At 41.2% G+C, this 19316-nt stretch overlaps 1 protein-coding gene across 3 annotated transcripts in view; it reads left to right on the top strand.

The window, feature by feature from the left end:
• LOC144608118 (kinesin-1 heavy chain) overlaps positions 1–19316 on the top strand; it is a 331882-nt gene that overhangs the window by 285945 nt on the left and 26621 nt on the right. For all 3 annotated transcript variants that reach the window (XM_078425501.1, XM_078425482.1, XM_078425492.1), the window contains 7 exons: positions 1103–1248; positions 4738–4886; positions 5567–5739; positions 10996–11064; positions 11965–12171; positions 12490–12633; positions 17398–17583. In XM_078425501.1, coding sequence (XP_078281627.1) covers positions 1103–1248; positions 4738–4886; positions 5567–5739; positions 10996–11064; positions 11965–12171; positions 12490–12633; positions 17398–17583 — 1074 coding nt within the window. The remainder of the gene's footprint in view (positions 1–1102; positions 1249–4737; positions 4887–5566; positions 5740–10995; positions 11065–11964; positions 12172–12489; positions 12634–17397; positions 17584–19316) is intronic.

Genomic DNA, 19316 nt, shown 5'->3' on the forward strand with positions numbered 1-19316 from the left:
AGATTTTCTATATCAATCAGTGGAGTAAAGCTATGGAACAGAAGGAATGCGGAATTAAAACAATGTTCAAACATCATCCAGTTTAAAAACAAATATAAACACATGATTTTTTCTAGGTACAGTGAGGAGGGGGATTAACAGTCACCAGGGGTCTACATATAATAACACATCATTATTTAAATAAGTATATCTATATGAACATATAAGGGTGTATGAGTATTTTTGTATTAATATCTGATACTTGATAAATATTGATTAGGGAATGGGGGTAGGATTAAATAAGTTCACACTTCTTCCTACTCCTTTTCGCACATGTTAAGTAATGGATGAAATTCCTTGTATTTCTTCTGTTTTTTTGTTTATTTTGTTTTTTAATTGATGTCTTTTAACATGTTCGAAATAAAATAAAATGAAATGAAATGAAATGAAAAGTAACTAAGACATTGCAGAATTAATCTAACAATGTAAGATTTCAAAATTATAGTGCAGTTCATTTTTATGGGGATGGAAAGTCGAGTAAAAACTAAATATACATGGAAAATTAACAAACCATATTAAAATACGTATTTTTTAAATGTTGTTAATTTGTTTTCTTTTTATGATCTTTACTTGTGATGTAAATAAACTGGGAATTATAGAACTGCCAACCTTTCTAATTTTTGAAATTAATCAATAAATAAGTTTACACTTGCACATTGCAATAATTTTCACTCCAACTTCTGTCTGTCAGCCTCATGTTTTAAAATGTATGTTTTCTATGTTCTATTCGCTGGGGTTTTTTTGTTGCATCCTTTCATTCCTTTTCTCTCACAATTCAGCCCAATCTCTTCCAAAGCCTTTGTCTATTTCTACACCCTTAACTGTTCTCAGAAAACCATCCCATCACTAGAATTTTGGCTACCACCTTTTCCAGCTTTCCCTCAAATACTTATGTTTGTTGCTTTTTGTTTTCACTCTTGCATAAAATGGAGTGACTTCTGTGTCAAAATTACTGTTTCAATGCAGGTTGCTTGGAAAGTTGAATTGGAAAAGCCGCGGTTAGTTGGTTTAAAGAAATATAAATATATGTGCATTAATTATGCTTTTCAAATCTCTGTTTCAGGGATATATACCATACCGTGACAGTAAAATGACAAGGATTTTGCAGGATTCACTGGGTGGTAACTGTAGAACTACAATAATTATTTGCTGCTCTCCATCAACTTATAATGAAGCAGAGACGAAAACCACATTGATGTTTGGTCAAAGGTAAGCATATTGTAATTTAAGAAATTATTCTTTTGTGTTGTGATGGAAGGTAGAATAGTGGAAACTGCAATCGGTTCTTCATGTGAGGTTGTTTCCAATGACATTTAGGTTTCAAAGCTAACTAGGGAATTTGTACTTGAACAAATGTATTCAGTTGTGCCCATCTTTTATGGTTAGAACCTGCATAGCCTTGATCCTACCCCAACAGATAAATACTATGGACCACTTCTTGCATGACCAGAGCCATTTAAAAAAAAAATTGTGTTTTATACTGATAACATGGATTTTTTTGCAGTCATTTGGAAATGTTCTATGACGTATAATTTATGCTCTGCTCCCAAGATAAGGCTTTCCATTCTCAGATATGTGTATTGTCCTCTTTCTTAGATGGATCCCTTACCTGCTTCTCCTGCGTCCCTTGTTTCTGGTCTTGCTCCCCATTACTGCCCCCCCCCCTCTCTCCCCCCCCCCCCCCCCAATGGAGCAAGGATTTTAACTCTCATTCCTATTCCTATACTGACCTTCACCATTGCCAGAGTGAGGCCACATGCAAACTGGAGGAACATTTCCTACCATTCCGTTTGGGTAGCTTACGACTATTTAGTATGGACATTGAAATCTCCAATTTTAGGTATCCAATCCACAAAGCAGAGGCTTCTAAATCAATTGATTCCCTGTGTGGGCATCATCCTGGCTTATATGTTGTGTATTTTCCATGGTGGTTTCCAGAAGGGATTGCAGATGATGATGTAATGGGATGATATTGATTAGTCTAATATAAGAAAATAACTGCAGATGCTGGTACAAATCGAAGGTATTTATTCACAAAATGCTGGAGTAACTCAGCAGGTCAGGCAGCATCTCGGGAGAGAAGGAATGGGTGACATTTCGGGTCGAGACCCTTCTTCAGACCCTTGATTGGTCTAATGAGCATTTTCTGTTTTGCACAATAGAAACGTGCTGAAGTTATATTCTCTGAACTTGTGTATCCATAGAGTATGTTTAACTAATTAAATTCTAATCCATGGGAGGTTTGTGACTCAACGACTCCATTGAATTTTTTACTTTAAAATCTAAATACTTTTACAATGATCTGCAGGTTATTTTGTCAGTGCTTATTAATTTGAATGAAAACTAATTGACTGGCCATGAATTCTAAACTGCATAAGTTGATGTCGCAATTTCAAAAGCAACAAATTTGCAGCTGAAAAATGTCTATTACTTAGTCCATGGCTAAACTGATGGTGTCAAACTTAGAAGCCATAGGATTATTGCATTGGACTGTAAAGTCTCCTGAATAGATTTAGGTCACTTACAATATTTTCAAGAACTTTGGCTTGAATCTGGATATGTAGAAAAGTGTAAATTAATTGTTTAAATTATAATGTTTTAATGTTTTATTCTTAATTGTTTACTGTATGTCGTGTTGTTACTTGCGAGCAAAGCACCAAGGCAAATTCCTTGGCTAATAAAATTTATTCAATTCAATTATACAATTCAATGAAAATCCAGCTGACCAACTTTATTTTAGTGCTAAGCCCCAATGAGGCCAAAGACATCTCTTGCAGGATTTCATGCTGCATTGCTTGATAAGCAAAGGCAGCCTCGTACACCGTCAGATCAGAAACTATAAATAATAAATTTAGAAATGAGTGTTTTTGTATTTTGCTCAGCATGTCATAAAAAGTGGAATTTGTGTAGTTGAGATAAAAACATAAGGGGAAAGATGGTTAAGTGCACACGACAGCAAGGAACGGAAAACTAGCAGATGAGAAAAGGTGGAAGAAAGGAAGCTTGTGTGGTGCATAAACATGGCCAAATGGTGCATTTAATGCTGCAAGCACATTCAGATTGAGATAGAAGGTAGACACAAAATGCTGGAGTAACTCAGCGGATCAGGCAGCATCTCGGGAGCGAAGGAATCGGTGACGTTTCGGTTGGAGATCCTTCTTCAGATTTAGATAAGTTTATTTCATAACCTGTATCTTCTTCTCCCAGAAGATAGAAGTTAGAAAGCGGAATGGCCAGGGTGCAGGCATGTGTGAATATACTTCCAGCCTTCCCGATGGCAGCACACTGAATTCTAACCAACTGTGGTCTGCCAGTCAAGAATCCCAAAAGCCAGTTGCAGGTGGAGGCCCCCCAAGGCCAGTTCCAGATGTTTACCGATGAGTTTATTTGTTATTAGATGTTGAAGACAAGGTGATTGATGGCTGAATGTAGTGCAAGAGATGGCATGTTAATCATAACTTGACTTGAACAGATACGTGAGACATGCACTCTATATGACAATCACAGGAGTGTAACATCGGCCAAAAGTGCTGGAAATGCATTGGATGAAGGAACTGCTTGGTGTATAGGTTCCTAAATTTCAATGAGACCGATGAGGATGTGGTAAGCTTTGCTCCAGCGAAACATCAACATTGTGTATTAGAAAACATGAACACTAATGTATTTTTTGCTATAGCAAAAAGCTACCAATTGCTTCATTGGAATCTTGACAAACGAGGGTTGGTATTGAACCAGGTCGAAGTAATGGTGCTAATACGGTCAAAGTTAGGTTTTGAGGAGAATCTTGGCAGAGGGATCCAGGGGCCTTGATAACGGAAGATCCTGAAAATTTTGAGATGCTTTTATGCATAAATGATCAAGAGTTCAGAATTAGAGGAGCACAGAGAACTGAGAGTGATAGATTTGGAGGAGGTTTGAGATGGAGAGGGATGAAGTCATGAAGATATTTGAAAGTAAAGGTGGGAATTTTGAAATCGAGATAGAATGGATAAGTGAAGTTTAGGAAGTTTGTCATGCAGTTTGAGATTAGAAGGAGCGAGGCTGACCATTCGTATATTGGAATTATGGAGTCTGGAGATAATTAGGACATGGATCAGGTATCACAAAATGCTGGAGTAACTCAGCGGGTCAGACAGCATCTCAGGAGAGAAGGAATGGGTGACGTTTCGGGTCGAGACCCTTCAGACTGATGTCAGGGGGGCAGGACAAAGAAAGGATATAGGTGGAGACAGGAAGACAGTGGGAGAACTTGGAAAGGGAGGGGAAGAGAGGGACAGAGGAGCTATCTAAAGTTACAGAAGTTAGAGAAGCTTACAGCCCAGTGGTATAAGATGAAGTGATTGTTCTCGGTTCATGCATGTAATTGCATAACAAAAAGCTATGGGGTCTTAACATCATTATGGACATCAGTCTGAGGAAGGGTTTCGACCCGAAACGTCACCCATTCCTTCTCTCCAGAGATGCCGCCTGTACTGCTGAGTTACTCCAGCTTTTTGTGTCTACCATGGGGTCTTAACTATCGGTGAGCAAAATGTAGTACTTTCTCAAAATTATGCCGAATATGTGTGGGTGATAGTATTTTATCCCAAGTATGAAAAGTGCGATGTTTAGGGTATCTTGTGTCCGTAGAATTCAAAGCACTAGTATGTGTGTGTTAATATATAAAAGTTTAGCAGTTTAATTGTTTTTTTCTTACAGAGCCAAGACCATTAAGAACACTGTAACAGTTAATGTTGAGCTAACTGCAGAACAATGGAAGAAAAAATACGAGAGAGAAAAAGACAGGAACAAAACCTTGAGAAATACTATACAGTGGCTTGAAAATGAGCTCAATAGGTGGCGCAAAGGTATCCAAGCTTTTCTGTCAAATTGCTCTGCACCTTCAAATTATTGCTTCATAAGTTAGGCTTTCTAATTGTTTTACTGTAGATTATGTCATCTTAATGTTTTGACCCGAGAGAAAGTTTTCTGCACCAACGATTATAATGTTAGGCCATTCTAATGCAAGAAATCGCTACATTTGTAATGGAGAAATTGCTCTCATAGTCAAAGTTGTCTAAACGTGATTTAAATGAACAACTTTTGAGAGGTCATGTATCTGAAGAAAAAAGTGTTAAATTCAATGACTATTTAGTATTGTTAATTCATGAAAATGCTTTGTGCTCAAAGCTTCCCTCGTCCATTTGACTCTGTAACCGTATTAACTATTTGCTCATGGCATTGGTGAAAATCCAGAGGCCATTAGAAAAGAAAATCCTCTGATTTTATCAGCCTATCAAGCAATGTGTTAATTATTATCCGGGACTCATCACAATCCAAACAAATCATGATTTGCCTCATGATTAATCATGATTAATGGGAACCATTAATTCAGAGACAACTTGACAGAGCAAAAATAGTTGTCAAACATGCCTCTATTGCTGTCATTGCCGATAATTGGTATTCCGGAGATAATTAAATTTAATGAAATGCCGTGGAAGTGTTTAACCAGGATTTGCTTTTATATGCATGATGTTATTTACCAAAGGTGAGACTGTACCTCTGGAAGACCAGTATGACAAAGAGAAAAACAAAGAAGCACTTGAGATTGTTCTCACAAATGACAAAATAGAGGAAACTCCGACTGTCAAACTCACTGATGCAGAGAAACAGAAGATGGATTCAGAAGTTTCCAAACTGTACAAGCAGCTTGATGATAAGGTATGCGATGTGCTAATTCACAGTCTGTTTCCCTTATTAGCAGCACTGAGGGGTCCATTTAACAGTGGAATTTTTACTGCTGAAATGTTAGGCTTTTCTGCATTGAATGATTCCTTCTGCTTCCCATGCTCAGAAATGCCATTGGAAATATCATACTGCTTTAATATCTGTTAATGATCCCGTTTAATATTGAATTGGTCTTATACACAATAATAGACAATAGGTGCAGGAGTAGGCCATTCAGCCCTTCGAGCCAGCACCGCCATTCAATGCGATCATGGCTGATCACTCTCAATCAGTACCCCGTTCCTGCCTTCTCCCCATACCCCCTCACTCCGCTATCCTTAAGAGCTCTATCCAGCTCTCTCTTGAAAGCATCCAACGAACTGGCTTCCACTGCCTTCTGAGGCAGAGAATTCCACACCTTCACCACTCTCTGACTGAAAAAGTTCTTCCTCATCTCCGTTCTAAATGACCTACCCCTTATTCTTAAACTGTGGCCCCTTGTTCTGGACTCCCCCAACATTGGGAACATGTTTCCTGCCTCTAATGTGTCCAATCCCCTAATTATCTTATATGTTTCAATAAGATCCCCCCTCATCCTTCTAAATTCCAGTGTACACAAGCCTAATTGCTCCAGCCTTTCAACATACGACAGTCCCGCCATTCCGGGAATTAACCTAGTGAACCTACGCTGCACGCCCTCAATAGCAAGAATATCCTTCCTCAAATTTGGAGACCAGGGCCCGGTACAACTGTAGAAGGACCTCTTTGCTCCTATACTCAACTCCTCTTGTTATGAAGGCCAACGTTCCATTGGCTTTCTTCACTGCCTGCTGTACCTGCATGCTTCCTTTCAGTGACTGATGCACTAGGACACCCCGATCTCGTTGAACATCCCCTCTTCCTAACTTGACACCATTCAGATAATAATCTGCCTTTCTATTCTTACTTCCAAAGTGAATAACCTCACACTTATCTACATTAAACTGCATCTGCCATGTATCCGCCCACTCACACAACCTGTCCAAGTCACCCTGCAGCCTTATTGCATCTTCCTCACAATTCACACTACCCCCCAGCTTAGTATCATCTGCAAATTTGCTAATGGTACTTTTAATCCCTTCATCTAAGTCATTAATGTATATCGTAAATAGCTGGGGTCCCAGCACCGAACCTTGCGGTACCCCACTGGTCACTGCCTGCCATTCCGAAAGGGACCCATTTATCCCCACTCTTTGCTTTCTGTCTGTCAACCAATTTTCTATCCATGTTAGTACCCTACCCCCAATACCATGTGCTCTAATTTTGCCCACTAATCTCCTATGTGGGACCTTGTCGAAGGCTTTCTGAAAGTCGATGTACACTACATCCACTGACTCTCCCCTGTCAATTTTCCTAGTTACATCCTCAAAAAATTCCAGTAGATTTGTCAGGCATGATTTCCCCTTCGTAAATTCATGCTGACTCGGAATGATCCTGTTACTGCTATCCAAATGCTCAGCAATTTCGTCTTTTATAATTGACTTCAGCATCTTCCCCACCACTGATGTCAGACTAACTGGTCTATAATTACCCGTTTTCTCTCTCCCTCGTTTCTTAAAAAGTGGGATAACATTTGCTATCCTCCAATCCACAGGAACTGATCCTGAATCTATAGAACATTGGAAAATGATCTCCAATGCTTCCACTATTTCTAGAGCCACCTCCTTAAGTACCCTGGGATGCAGACCATCAGGCCCTGGAGATTTATCAGCCTTCAGTCCCATCAGTCTACCCAAAACCATTTCCTGCCTAATGTGGATTTCCTTCAGTTCCTCCATCACCCTAGGTTCTCCGGCCCCTAGAACATTTGGGAGATTGTGTGTATCTTCCTCAGTGAAGACAGATCCAAAGTAACGGTTTAACTCGTCTGCCATTTCTTTGTTCCCCATAATAAATTCCCCTGCTTCTGTCTTCAAGGGACCCACATTTGCCTTGACTATTTCTTTCCTCTTCACGTACCTAAAAAAACTTTTGCTATCCTCCTTTATATTATTGGCTAGTTTACCCTCGTACCTCATCTTTTCTCCCCGTATTGCCTTTTTAGTTAACTTTTGTTGCTCTTTAAAAGAGTCCCAATCCTCTGTCTTCCCACTCTTCTTTGCTATGTTATACTTCCTCTCCTTAATTTTTATGCTGTCCTTGACTTCCCTTGTCAGCCACAGGTGTCTCTTACTCCCCTTAGAGTCTTTCCGCCTCTTTGGGATAAATTGATCCTGCAACCTCTGCATTATTCCCAGGAATACCTGCCATTGCTGTTCTACCGTCTTCCCTGCTAGGGCCTCCTTCCAGTCAATTTTGGCCAGCTCCTGCCTCATGCCTCTGTAATCCCCTTTGCTATACTGTAATACTGACACTTCCGATTTTCCCTTCTGCCTTTCCATTTGCAGAGTAAAACTTATCATGTTGTGATCACTGCCTCCTAATGGCTCTTTTACCTCTAGTCCCCTTATCAGATCAGGATCATTACACAACACTAAATCCAGAATTGCCTTCTCCCTGGTAGGCTCCAGTACAAGCTGTTCTAAGAATCCATCTCGAAGGCACTCTACAAACTCTCTTTCCTGGGGTCCATTTCCAACCTGATTTTCCCAGTCTTCTCACTATCGATGTTGAAAGGTCCAATTTTCATCCGTCCATTCAGTATTAAGCAGTTTGAGGAGATGAATCATTGTGCGGTGTTTAAGAAACATAATTGTACAACTGGATGATATTTCTTGTAAGAAATATATTAAAGTAAGGTTATGTGGAGGTTTTTGTAAGAAGTACAGGCTGAACGATTTTCTGGCAACCTCGGTTCCAAAGCCTTTCTAGATTACTTATTTTCCGGGCCAACAGAGGTCACGTGATAATGAAATACCAATGCACCCCTAGCCCGTTAATCACACCCCTCCCATATCTCTAAAGCACCATGGAGGCCCAGAAACATAAATAAAACAAATATGAAATTTAGTTTAGAGATATAGAGGTCCGTTCGGCCCACCGGGTCCGCGCCGACCAGCGATCCCCGTTTACCAAGCCAATTAACCTACAAACCTGTATGTCTTTGGAGTGTGGGAGGAAACCGAAGAACTCGGAGAAAACCCACGCAGGTCACAGGGAGAACGTCCAAACTCCGTACAGACAGCATCTGTAGTCGGGATCGAACCCGGGTCTCCGGCGCTGCATTCGCTGTAAGGTGCCACCGTGAATGTGAGTGGGATGACCTGCTGACCCATCCTCGGCTCGCACCGTCTCCCCGGCTGTTTGGACCCCCTGTTCCAGTGCCACACCTGACTCGCAAGGCACACCAGCGAGCCCTGGTCACAATCTCTGGAGAACACGGATAGGTGACATCGGGACCCTTCATGAGACTGATTCAAGTCGGTTATGTTACTCCAGCACTTTGTCTACAGAAACTACAGTACGTGCTCGGCCACAGTGGGGCTCCCTCCCCTCTTCACCTGCTGTTGCTTCCAAGATGGAGTATGTCGGCGATTCCAGGGTAGAAGGAGCAGGCAGCGGTGGTAGGGGGAGGAGGGGGTGGGGGAGGAGAGGGTGGGGGAGGAGGTGGTAGCGACCCAACATCTGTTATAACTGTAAGAAGAACTGCAGATGCTGGTTTACACCTGATAGACACAAAATGCTGGAGTAACTCAGCGGGTCAGGCAGCATCTCTAGAGAAAAGGAATAGGTGATGTTTTGGGTCAATACCTACTCCCTTTCTCTAGAGATGCTGCCTGACCCGCTGAGTTACTCCAGCATTTTGTGTCTATCTTCTGTTATAAGTGAGTCGTTAAAACGGGGGTTTACTGTATTGTCTCTGCAAAAGTTAGGAGAAAAGATTGAGAGCTTAGTTCATTCGTTCACAACGGAGGGACAAAACCAGAAAGAGCACTCGCCACTCACAATGCCATCTGTGGCCACTCAGGGAATATCAACTGAGCTTTCGTAACTTTGTCCAGATTACAGGGGAGGATGGACCATCAGTTGCTGGAAAATCGATGTTCAATCTGTACTAGAGTTGTGTAGGAAAGAACTGCAGATGCTGGTTTAAATCGAAGGTAGACACAAAATGCTGGAGTAACTCAGCGGGTCAGGCAGCATCTCTGATAGAAGGAATGGGTGACGTTTTGGGTCGAGACCCATCTTCAGAGTCTGAAGAAGGGTCTTGACCCAAAACGTCACCCATTCCTTCTCTCCAGCGATGCTGTCTGTCCCGCTGAGTTACTCCAGCATTTTGTGTGTACTGGAGATATTCTAGGGGAGGAATCAATATAATGAAACAAAATTTGTGAGAGTTTGGATTGCGGTGATTGAAGCCTTTGGAACACTAAACGTGTTGTGTGAAAGGAATATCAGTAGATTAACTTGTAGAAAACTTAAATAAAATATATGTTGACTCCAGTGGAATGTCAGAAAATGCTTTCTTCATGAAGTTGTGGCTTACAACTTCCAATTGAAACCACAGCAGTTACAATGTAGTTTCTAAACCGGGGAACACAAATACAGGTTGTTTGACTGGATTTTCAGAACACCTTAGTTCAATCTGCAAAGGCATCCTGACCCTGCCATTTTAATTCTCCATCTAAACTCAAATGGTGGCCTACTAAATTATTCCAATGAAGCTCAACATGTGCTTGAGAAAGAGCACCCCCTTTAATCAGGCTCTTCTGGACTCAACATTGAGAATAATTTCAAAATATTCCAGTTTTGTATCTTATATTTACAGTATTTTTGTTGTTGTCACCTCTGTGTAATTTCATATTTAATTTGTTTGATGCTGTCTATATATCAAAAAATACATATATGAAACACAATTGGCTGATGACTGGTTGTTTAGCTTGTTCAGTTCTTGCACAGGGAAGCCAGGATGTTGGAAATTGGAAATAAAAGCAGAATATACTGAAAATACTCAACTAGTCAGACAGTATCTATGGAGAGAAATAATTAACCATTAACCTTTAATGAGCATACAATACTGTCATAGAAACATAGAAAATAGGTGCAGGAGTAGGCCCTTCGGCCCTTCAAGCCAGCACCGCCATTCAATATGATCATGGCTGATCATCCAAAATCAGTGCCCCGTTCCGGCTTTTTCCCCATATCCCTTGATTCCCTTGGCCCTAAGAGCTAAATCTAACTCTCTCTTGAATACATTGCAATATTTTGGACTGTACAAGAATATATTTGTTGGTATTGCTGACTGTAGAATACTTTTGATTCTGATTGTAGGATGAGGAGATCAACCAGCAGAGCCAGTTGGTGGAAAAACTTAAACATCAAATGTTGGACCAGGAGGAAGTAAGTTTGCCGAAACATGTTACTTGTACGGACATTGCTTGATTCTTGGGCACCGATATCTTGACTGATAAATTTCCTTTTCTTGAAAATTAGCATAGGCTGTTATCTGTTGCTGAGATATTCAATCATGGGAAGCATCACAGCTGATTCCCATCTGGTCCCACATACATTTTTTAAACAAGCCCATGCATGAAAATGGTCATTCTGAAAGTTCTGTTCTTGTTCCCCTCTACTGCTTGCCTCAGCGTTGTCTGGGACATTTGTACTAATGTTGCCACTACTATTACTCTCTTTCCCCTCTTGCACGGGAAAAATCAGAACAGATCGGAGATTATACTGGGGACTGCTACCATACAAAGGCACATAAGCACATTGGGGTATTAAGAAATTTTAGATTTAGATTTAGAGATACAGCGTGGAAACAGGCCCTTCGGCCCACTGGGTCCGCGCCGCCCAGCGATCCCCGCACATTAACACTAACCTACACACACTAGGGTCAATTTTTTTACATTTGCCCAGCCAATTAACCTACATACCTGTACGTCTTTGGAGTGTGGGATGAAACCGAAGATCTCGGAGAAAACCCACACAGGTCACGGAGAGAACGTGCAAACTCCATACAGACGGCGCCCGTAGTCAGGATCGAACCTGAGTCTCCGGCGCTGCATTCGCTGTAAGGCAGCAACTCTATCGCTGCGCCACCGAATGTTCCTATCATGAGAAATTGCAATGCAATTTAATACAGTAAATTTATTCTTTTGGGATAAACTGGCTTTAATATTGTGGTTGCAATGGTTTTCAATATTTAGATTTTTTTTTCAATTGTAACGTAGATTAGAGCAGCCATATGAAGATAAAATATTCTTTAGTTTATGTGGTCTTGCTTTGTCTGTTTTACAGCTTCTGACGTCCACCAGACGAGATCAAGATAACATGCAATCAGAGCTGAACCGCCTGCAGGCTGAGAATGATGCCTCCAAAGAGGAAGTGAAGGAGGTGTTGCAAGCCTTGGAAGAACTTGCAGTGAACTATGACCAGAAATCACAAGAAGTTGAGGACAAGACAAGAGAATTTGAGTTATTAAGCGATGAACTGGGTCAAAAAACGGTAAGAATTTGCTCTTGTTGCAGGATTTCTAAAATTATGTATGTGCTAAAATGCCTTGGCCTATCTTAGTAAATTTCCAGTTCTGTGCATGGTATAAAGATGAAAATTCTGTGTTAATTGTCATCAAATATTTATGTGATGGCAGGGTATTTCTCCCAGTTTAAGTAGCCCACACAAAAATTAAAATATATCACTCCCATATCAAAGCGACTTTTGTTTATTCTCGGCTGGGATTTCTGCTCCTAATTTTTAGAATAGTTTGTTCATTTTGTATTTTGCATCTATTGTTTTTCTATTGATCTGATTGTGCTGTTGCAGGCTACGTTGGCATCAATTGATGCAGAGTTGCAAAAACTGAAGGAAATGACCAATCATCAAAAGAAACGAGTGACTGAAATGATGACTTCATTGTTAAAGGATCTTGCAGAAATTGGAATTGCAGTTGGAAACAATGATGTTAAGGTAGGCATGCAATCTGAATGTGTGGGAGGGAGCTGCAGATGCTGGTTTAATCCGAAGATAGACACAAAAAGCTAAGCAACACAGCGGGACTCTCAGTCTGAAGAAGGGACTCGACCCGACACGTCACCTATTCCTTTTCTCCAGACGTGCTGTCTGACCCACTGAGTTACTCCAGATTTTTGAGTCATAAAATCTGAATGTTGGTTTTCAGGCAGTGACTGTCAACCAGTGAGTTTCTAGTGGTTATCTGGAATATAATTTTTCCACATTTACCTCAAGGAATTGAGAATGAAACCTTGCTGTCGTATTGCCATTCAGGCTCAAAGCTTCTGAAACGGTTTGTTTTTGCACTAAAAAAAGTCACAGTGCTGAAGTAGTCCAGGAGGCGAAGGAGGAGGTATAGAGCCAGGTATTACATCTGCTGCGGTTACTTGTTGATTTCATTAAATTCACCAACTTCCACCCTACCCTCAAATTCACCTAGATTATCTCTGACACCTCTCCACCTTTCTTAATCACCGTCTCCATCACAGGCGACAGACTATTAACTGACATCTACTGCAAAACTACCAACTCCATAAGTTATCTGGACTACACTTCCTCCCACCTTGCCTCTTGCAAAGACAATAGCCCCTACTCTCAATTCCTCTGCATCTGCTCCCAAGATGAGGCTTTCAGTTCTAGGATGTCAATGTCCTCTTCAGTAAACGTGACTTTCTCCAACAAACTTTCTCCTTGTTGTCATACATGGATCCCTCACCCGCATCTCCTATGTTCTGCTCATCTCCTCCCCCCCCACCCCCCCCCCCCTCCCCCCCCCCCCCCCCCCCCCCCCCCCCCCCCCCCCCCCCCCCCCCCCTCCCCCAGACGAAACAAGGATAGAGTATTCCTGGTCCTCTCCTTTCACCCCACCAGCTTCCGTATCCAACACATCATCCTTCAACATCCACCTCTGACTTAATCCCGCCACCTATCATATCTTCCCATCCCCGCCCCTGCCAGCGTTCAGCTGACACTGCTCCCACCGCAACTCTTCCTTTTCCGCCCAAACTTACTAAGCGCAGGCTCGGCGATCGCTTCGCTCAACACCTGCGCTCGGTCCGCGTTGGCCAAACTGATCTCCCGGTGGCCAAGCACTTCAACTCCCCCTCCCATTCCCAGTCTGACCTTTCTGTCATGGGCCTCCTCCAGTGCCATAGGAAATTGCCCACCGGAAATTGGAGGAACAGCACCTCATATTTCGCCTGGGCAGCTTGCAGCCCAGTGGTATGAACATTGACTTCTCCAACTTTAGATAGTTCCTCTGTCCCTCTCTTCCCCTCCCCCTTCCCAGATCTCCCTCTATCTTCCTGTCTCCACCTATATCCTTCCTTTGTCCCACCCCCCTGACATCAGTCTGAAGAAGGGTCTCGACCCGAAACATCACCCATTCCTTCTCTCCTGAGATGCTGCCTGACCTGCTGAGTGACTCCAGCATTTTGTGAATAAATACCTTCGATTTGTACCAGCATCTGCAGTTATTTTCTTATACTATATATATACCCTCCACAAGATCTGTCAGTATACCACCTCACTTGCTTCCATCCGGGGACCCCAGCAGTCCTTCCAAGTGGGAAAGACAGTTTTGAAACTGTCATGGTACAGGATAGCATAGATTTTTCAAGTCTCAAAAGGCCCAATCACATAACCGCAGTCCCCACGTTTCTAACAATGTGCTTAGAATATTTTATGTGATGACATAACTGCACCTGATATTTAATTTAATGTTTTTAAAGTTAAATTGCACTCTGCAGCAGCTATTGTAGTTACATAATTGGTTGATCAATCAGGGAAAATAAATTTTGATCTGAATATGGTAATATAAAAGTATGTAGGGAAGAACTGCAGATGCTGGGTTAAATCGAAAATAAACATAAAATGCTGGAGTAACTCAGCGGGACAGGCAGCATCTCTGGAGAGAAGGAATGGGTGACGTTTCGGGTTGACCTGAATCTTCTCTCCAGAGATTCTGCCTGGCCCGCTGAGTTTCTCCAGCATTTTGTGTCTAATGTAAAAGTATGTTCTTTGAATTTTTTTTTTAAACTACAGATGTTAGAGATGTAAAATAAAAACAGAAAATACTGAAAATACTCAGCAAGTCAGGCCACACTTGGGGGAAGCACAAGAGTTATGTTTCAGGCCAAAGACTCGTCATCAGAACTGGTCTTACGATGGATGGCTCTGTTTCTCTTCCCACAAATGTGGCCTGACCTGATGAGTATTTATATTGTTCTAAACTGGGTTGCTGATTTTTTTTTTTGTGATAGTTTTTTTAATGGTGATAAAGTGCAAATCATCAACATTTATTGTATGTGATAGTGTACATTTTTTTAAATTGGGATAAATGAGCCTGTTGTCAAACCCATATTTTGATGAGCTAACATGCTATTAATCTCTGAATTGCTATATACAGCATGCATATAAAGTTGAATATTACAATGCTTATACAAAGTTGCCACAGATTCCTCCTCTTATTATTTTTCTGTTTTATTTGCCACATTTTCCTAATGGACAAAATGAGTGTGAGTGTGCCCAAAAAATTAAATAACCTCGGTTCAAGAAGTCTTGAAATAAATTTGAAACTAAATATGATTTATCTATTTGAAAATAGGTTTATTTGATCTTTAAATGTATGTATGAATCTTAAAGGTTTGTTTATTAACATTTGCAGAACTGCCTTTTAAAAGCAGTCAACTTGCAAACATTAGACGTAAGCAGCCTTCCAGCCACCATGTTGAGATTAATAAATGGCTTGATGTTTTTGAAATGATGATGGAAGAGGGTTAACTCTATTTCTGCTTTAAGCTGTTTGTTCTGAAATGACATTAACTGCATGTTTGGGGGCAAAACACACACATGGAAGGGCTATTGGCTATTCATTCAGTGCATCATTTTGTAAGTTGAAGTGGGTGACTTATATCTGGCAGACATTAGTTTCATGCATTGTTTGAAAGGAAAGTATAGTCTCCATAGAACACCCCTTCAAAATGTACACTGAGGTATGCTAGCTCCATTGAAATGCTGCTGTTCCTTCATTTTTTAATTAACCTGATGCACAGCTTTTACACGCACTCCATCATATTCCCACGGGAGTATTGTGCATATTCAAATTCGAATTTGCAGGACATCTGAAGATTCCGTATGTAAGATGGCAAAGCCTATTTGTGAGGGGTGGGGTAGAATTCAGGACAAGGGGGTATGATTACAAAATTTGAGCCAGTTAACACAGTGAGGTTAAGAAACAATTTTTGCATGGAAGATTTGGATGAAGGCAATGTTTTTAAAATGTTAGTACTCCTTGATTTATGTTGGGTAAAGTTATCATATCATATATCATATCATATATATACAGCCGGAAACAGGCCTTTTCGGCCCTCCAAGTCCGTGCCGCCCAGCGATCCCCGTACATTAACACTATCCTACACCCACTAGGGACAATTTTTACATTAACCCAGCCAATTAACCTACATACCTGTACATCTTTGGAGTGTGGGAGGAAACCGAAGATCTCGGAGAAAACCCACGCAGGTCACGGGGAGAACGTACAAACTCCTTACAGTGCAGCACCCGTAGTCAGGATCGAACCTGAGTCTCCGGCGCTGCATTCGCTGTAAAGCAGCAACTCTACCGCTGCGCTACCGTGCCGCCCATGAGGGGAAAGGGACAACGTTGAGAAACTGCAATTGAAGTGCAGATCAGTTTCGATTACTTAACTGCTACAGGAAGACAGATACGCTGAATTGGCTAATCTCCAGAGGAATAGGTGCCTTGCAAATTTTATTTATCTTGGTGATGAGATGTCAAATTGGGTTCAAAGCACGGCACATCACTGGAAAGCTCCAAAATGAGCTTTGCAATTGAGTAATATCCTTAAGTTTCAATAAATAATTATATCACTCCAAAACCTACAATCCTCCCAGATCTCGATTTCTGTTCTCTTGTGTATAATAATATATTCCTTTATTTGTCCTACACCGGGGAAATTTACATTGATGTATATTGATGTTCCCAATGTTGGGGGAGTCCAGAACCAGGGGCCACGGTGTGAGAATAAGGGGTGGGCCATTTAGAACGGAGATGAGGAAAAACATTTTCAGTCAGAGAGTTGTAAATCTGTGGAATTCTCTGCCTCAGAAGGCAGTGGAGGCCAATTCTCTGAATGCATTCAAGAGAGAGCTGGATAGAGCTCTTAAGGATAGCGGAGTCAGGGAGTATGGGGAGAAGGCAGGAACGGGGTACTGATTGAGAATGATCAGCCATGATCACATTGAATGGCGGTGCTGGCTCGAAGGGCCGAATGGCCTCCTCCTGCACCTATTGTCTATTGTCTATTGATCTTTCAAAAGTCCACCAATGATGGCCTAGCTCCTGAATGTTAGAATTCCCTCAGTTATCTTCCCTTTGCTTCTCCTCTTTTTCTGCCCTTCCTCCCATCTTTCACCCCTCCTTGCCCATCTTCAACCGCAAGATAGTCTTTAAAGTGTAACTTCTTTGTCATATCTTCCAAGGTGTGACTCATTTAAAAGTTGTTTGATCGTTTATTGAGATAGAAGATAAGCCAAGTTGTGTGTAGTCTCTGCCTCCAATAAAATTATTTATATTATCTACTATCTGTTATGTTTTATTACAGTAATTTACAATAGTTTTGAATGAGTGCAATCTGTTTATCTGGGATCAGTGCTGACATTGTGACAAGTTCTGTGAATGTAAAACATATCTCCACAGCCTGAAGGAAGTGGTCTCCTGGATGAGGAATTTACGGTGGCACGGCTGTACATTAGTAAAATGAAATCTGAAGTGAAGACCATGGTGAAACGCTGCAAGCAGTTGGAGAGTACGCAGGTCGAGAGTAACCAGAAGTTAGAAGAGGATGAAAAGGAACTGGCAGCTTGTCAACTTCGTATCTCCCAGGTAATTGATGGAATAGTTCATGGGTGGCTGGTTAATTTTATGCATGTTACGAGTAATAATTTTGTTTCAAAGGAGAGTTAAGACGAAGAATTTCTTGCAGAACATTATCAAACCCTTTGTTTTAATCAGTGTGAGCAATGGATCTGTTCACTTTGTTTATATCATGGCCAGAAATCATTTTAGGTTAGAAAGATATTACTCTGTAAGTAAGTATTGTCAAAATGCATGAGGGCAAAGTAGTTCAACAAAATGATTATAATTAAGGCATTCAGTGTCTCTCTTGTCAAAATGTTCTGTTTCTGCCTTTGATAATTCCACCATTTATTTAAATCCGTTGATTGGCACACACATGTCACCTCTAAACTGTGATAATCCATCATAGAGTAGAATTATGGCATGAGCAAATGTCACGATCAATTTTCATGTTCAGTTGATGCCTTGGTTCAAATAAGTTCAAGTTGGTTCGTGATTTTTGTTTTAAATTTCCCGCTGGGGCTTTGGCCCCAGTAGATAGTGAAAATGCCACTCAAATGTATGCATTGAAGCCTGATGTTAGTGAGGGGAAATTATGAAAAAACATTAGTTTATAGAGTTCTTCATCAGTTTTGTTTTAATGCCAGTTGTAGTCAGACCTCCCAACCCTTTCTTTGTCATACTTAGTTCAGTTAAGGTATTTATCAACTTAGAGACATGCTTCAGGGCAAACTCATACTGCTTTTGTGAATGTTATTCCATCTTTCTATTCTTGTTGTACCAGTCCCTCAGGATCAGGGATGACTTGCTTACACGCCAGTTCTTTGTGTTCTGAAGTGGTTCACACTGCCACTTGTGCCTGACTGATTGTGTGGGTAATTTGGGATATTATTTACTGCTTCTGCCATTTATTCTGGTCCTTCAATAATCTCCTGCTAAGCATACCAAAGTTCCTTGTGGGCGAGGAGTTCTTATGAAGGAGGCATTGAGAATCTCCTTCATTCTTTTTTTTTCCTTTGTCCACTGGTGATCTCTTGCTATGGCTGAGCTTAGAATGCGTGTCTGATTCAGTTGCCCAGTCGAGCTGAGTGGGTAATTATGGCCACAATGCTGAGAATATTGGTTTTAGAAAGGACGCTGGTGTTAATTCCCCTATCCTGCCAATAGATTTGGAATATTTTACAGAGACAATATTATTGGCAACTCCCCAGTGCTGTGATGCATTTGCTATTGATGCAGAAAAGCAGGAATTACTGCTGTCTAGCAGACCTTGCGTTTTATAACAGCTGTGAGGTCTTGATCTTCAAATATCTTCTTTAAAAAACTCTGGCTTACAGAAGAAGGTGAATTGTCAAGTTCCCCCGTTATTTTAGGACCATGCGATTGATTACTCGATTTATGAAGCAAGGTGAATTCAAATTCCTGGAAAATGTTCATCAGTATGATTTTTATTTTCTTCAGGCATCTTACTTTCTATGTTTCTGTTTAGTTTAGAGATACAGCGTAGAAACGGGTTCTTCAGCTCACCGAGACCATGCCGACCAGTGATCCCCGTACACTAGCATTATCCTACAGACTAGGGACAGTTTACAATTTTTACTGAAGCCAAATTAGCCTACAAACCTGTCCGTCTTAGAAGTGTGGGAGGAAACCGGAGCACCCGGGGAAAACCCACACGTTCACGGGGAGAACGTACAAACTCCACACAGACAGCACCCACGGTCAGGATCGGACCCTAGTCTCTGCTGCTGTAAAGCAGC

The sequence above is a fragment of the Rhinoraja longicauda genome, chromosome 2 (assembly GCF_053455715.1).
Source record: "Rhinoraja longicauda isolate Sanriku21f chromosome 2, sRhiLon1.1, whole genome shotgun sequence".
In the NCBI taxonomy this organism is placed as follows: domain Eukaryota; kingdom Metazoa; phylum Chordata; class Chondrichthyes; order Rajiformes; family Arhynchobatidae; genus Rhinoraja; species Rhinoraja longicauda.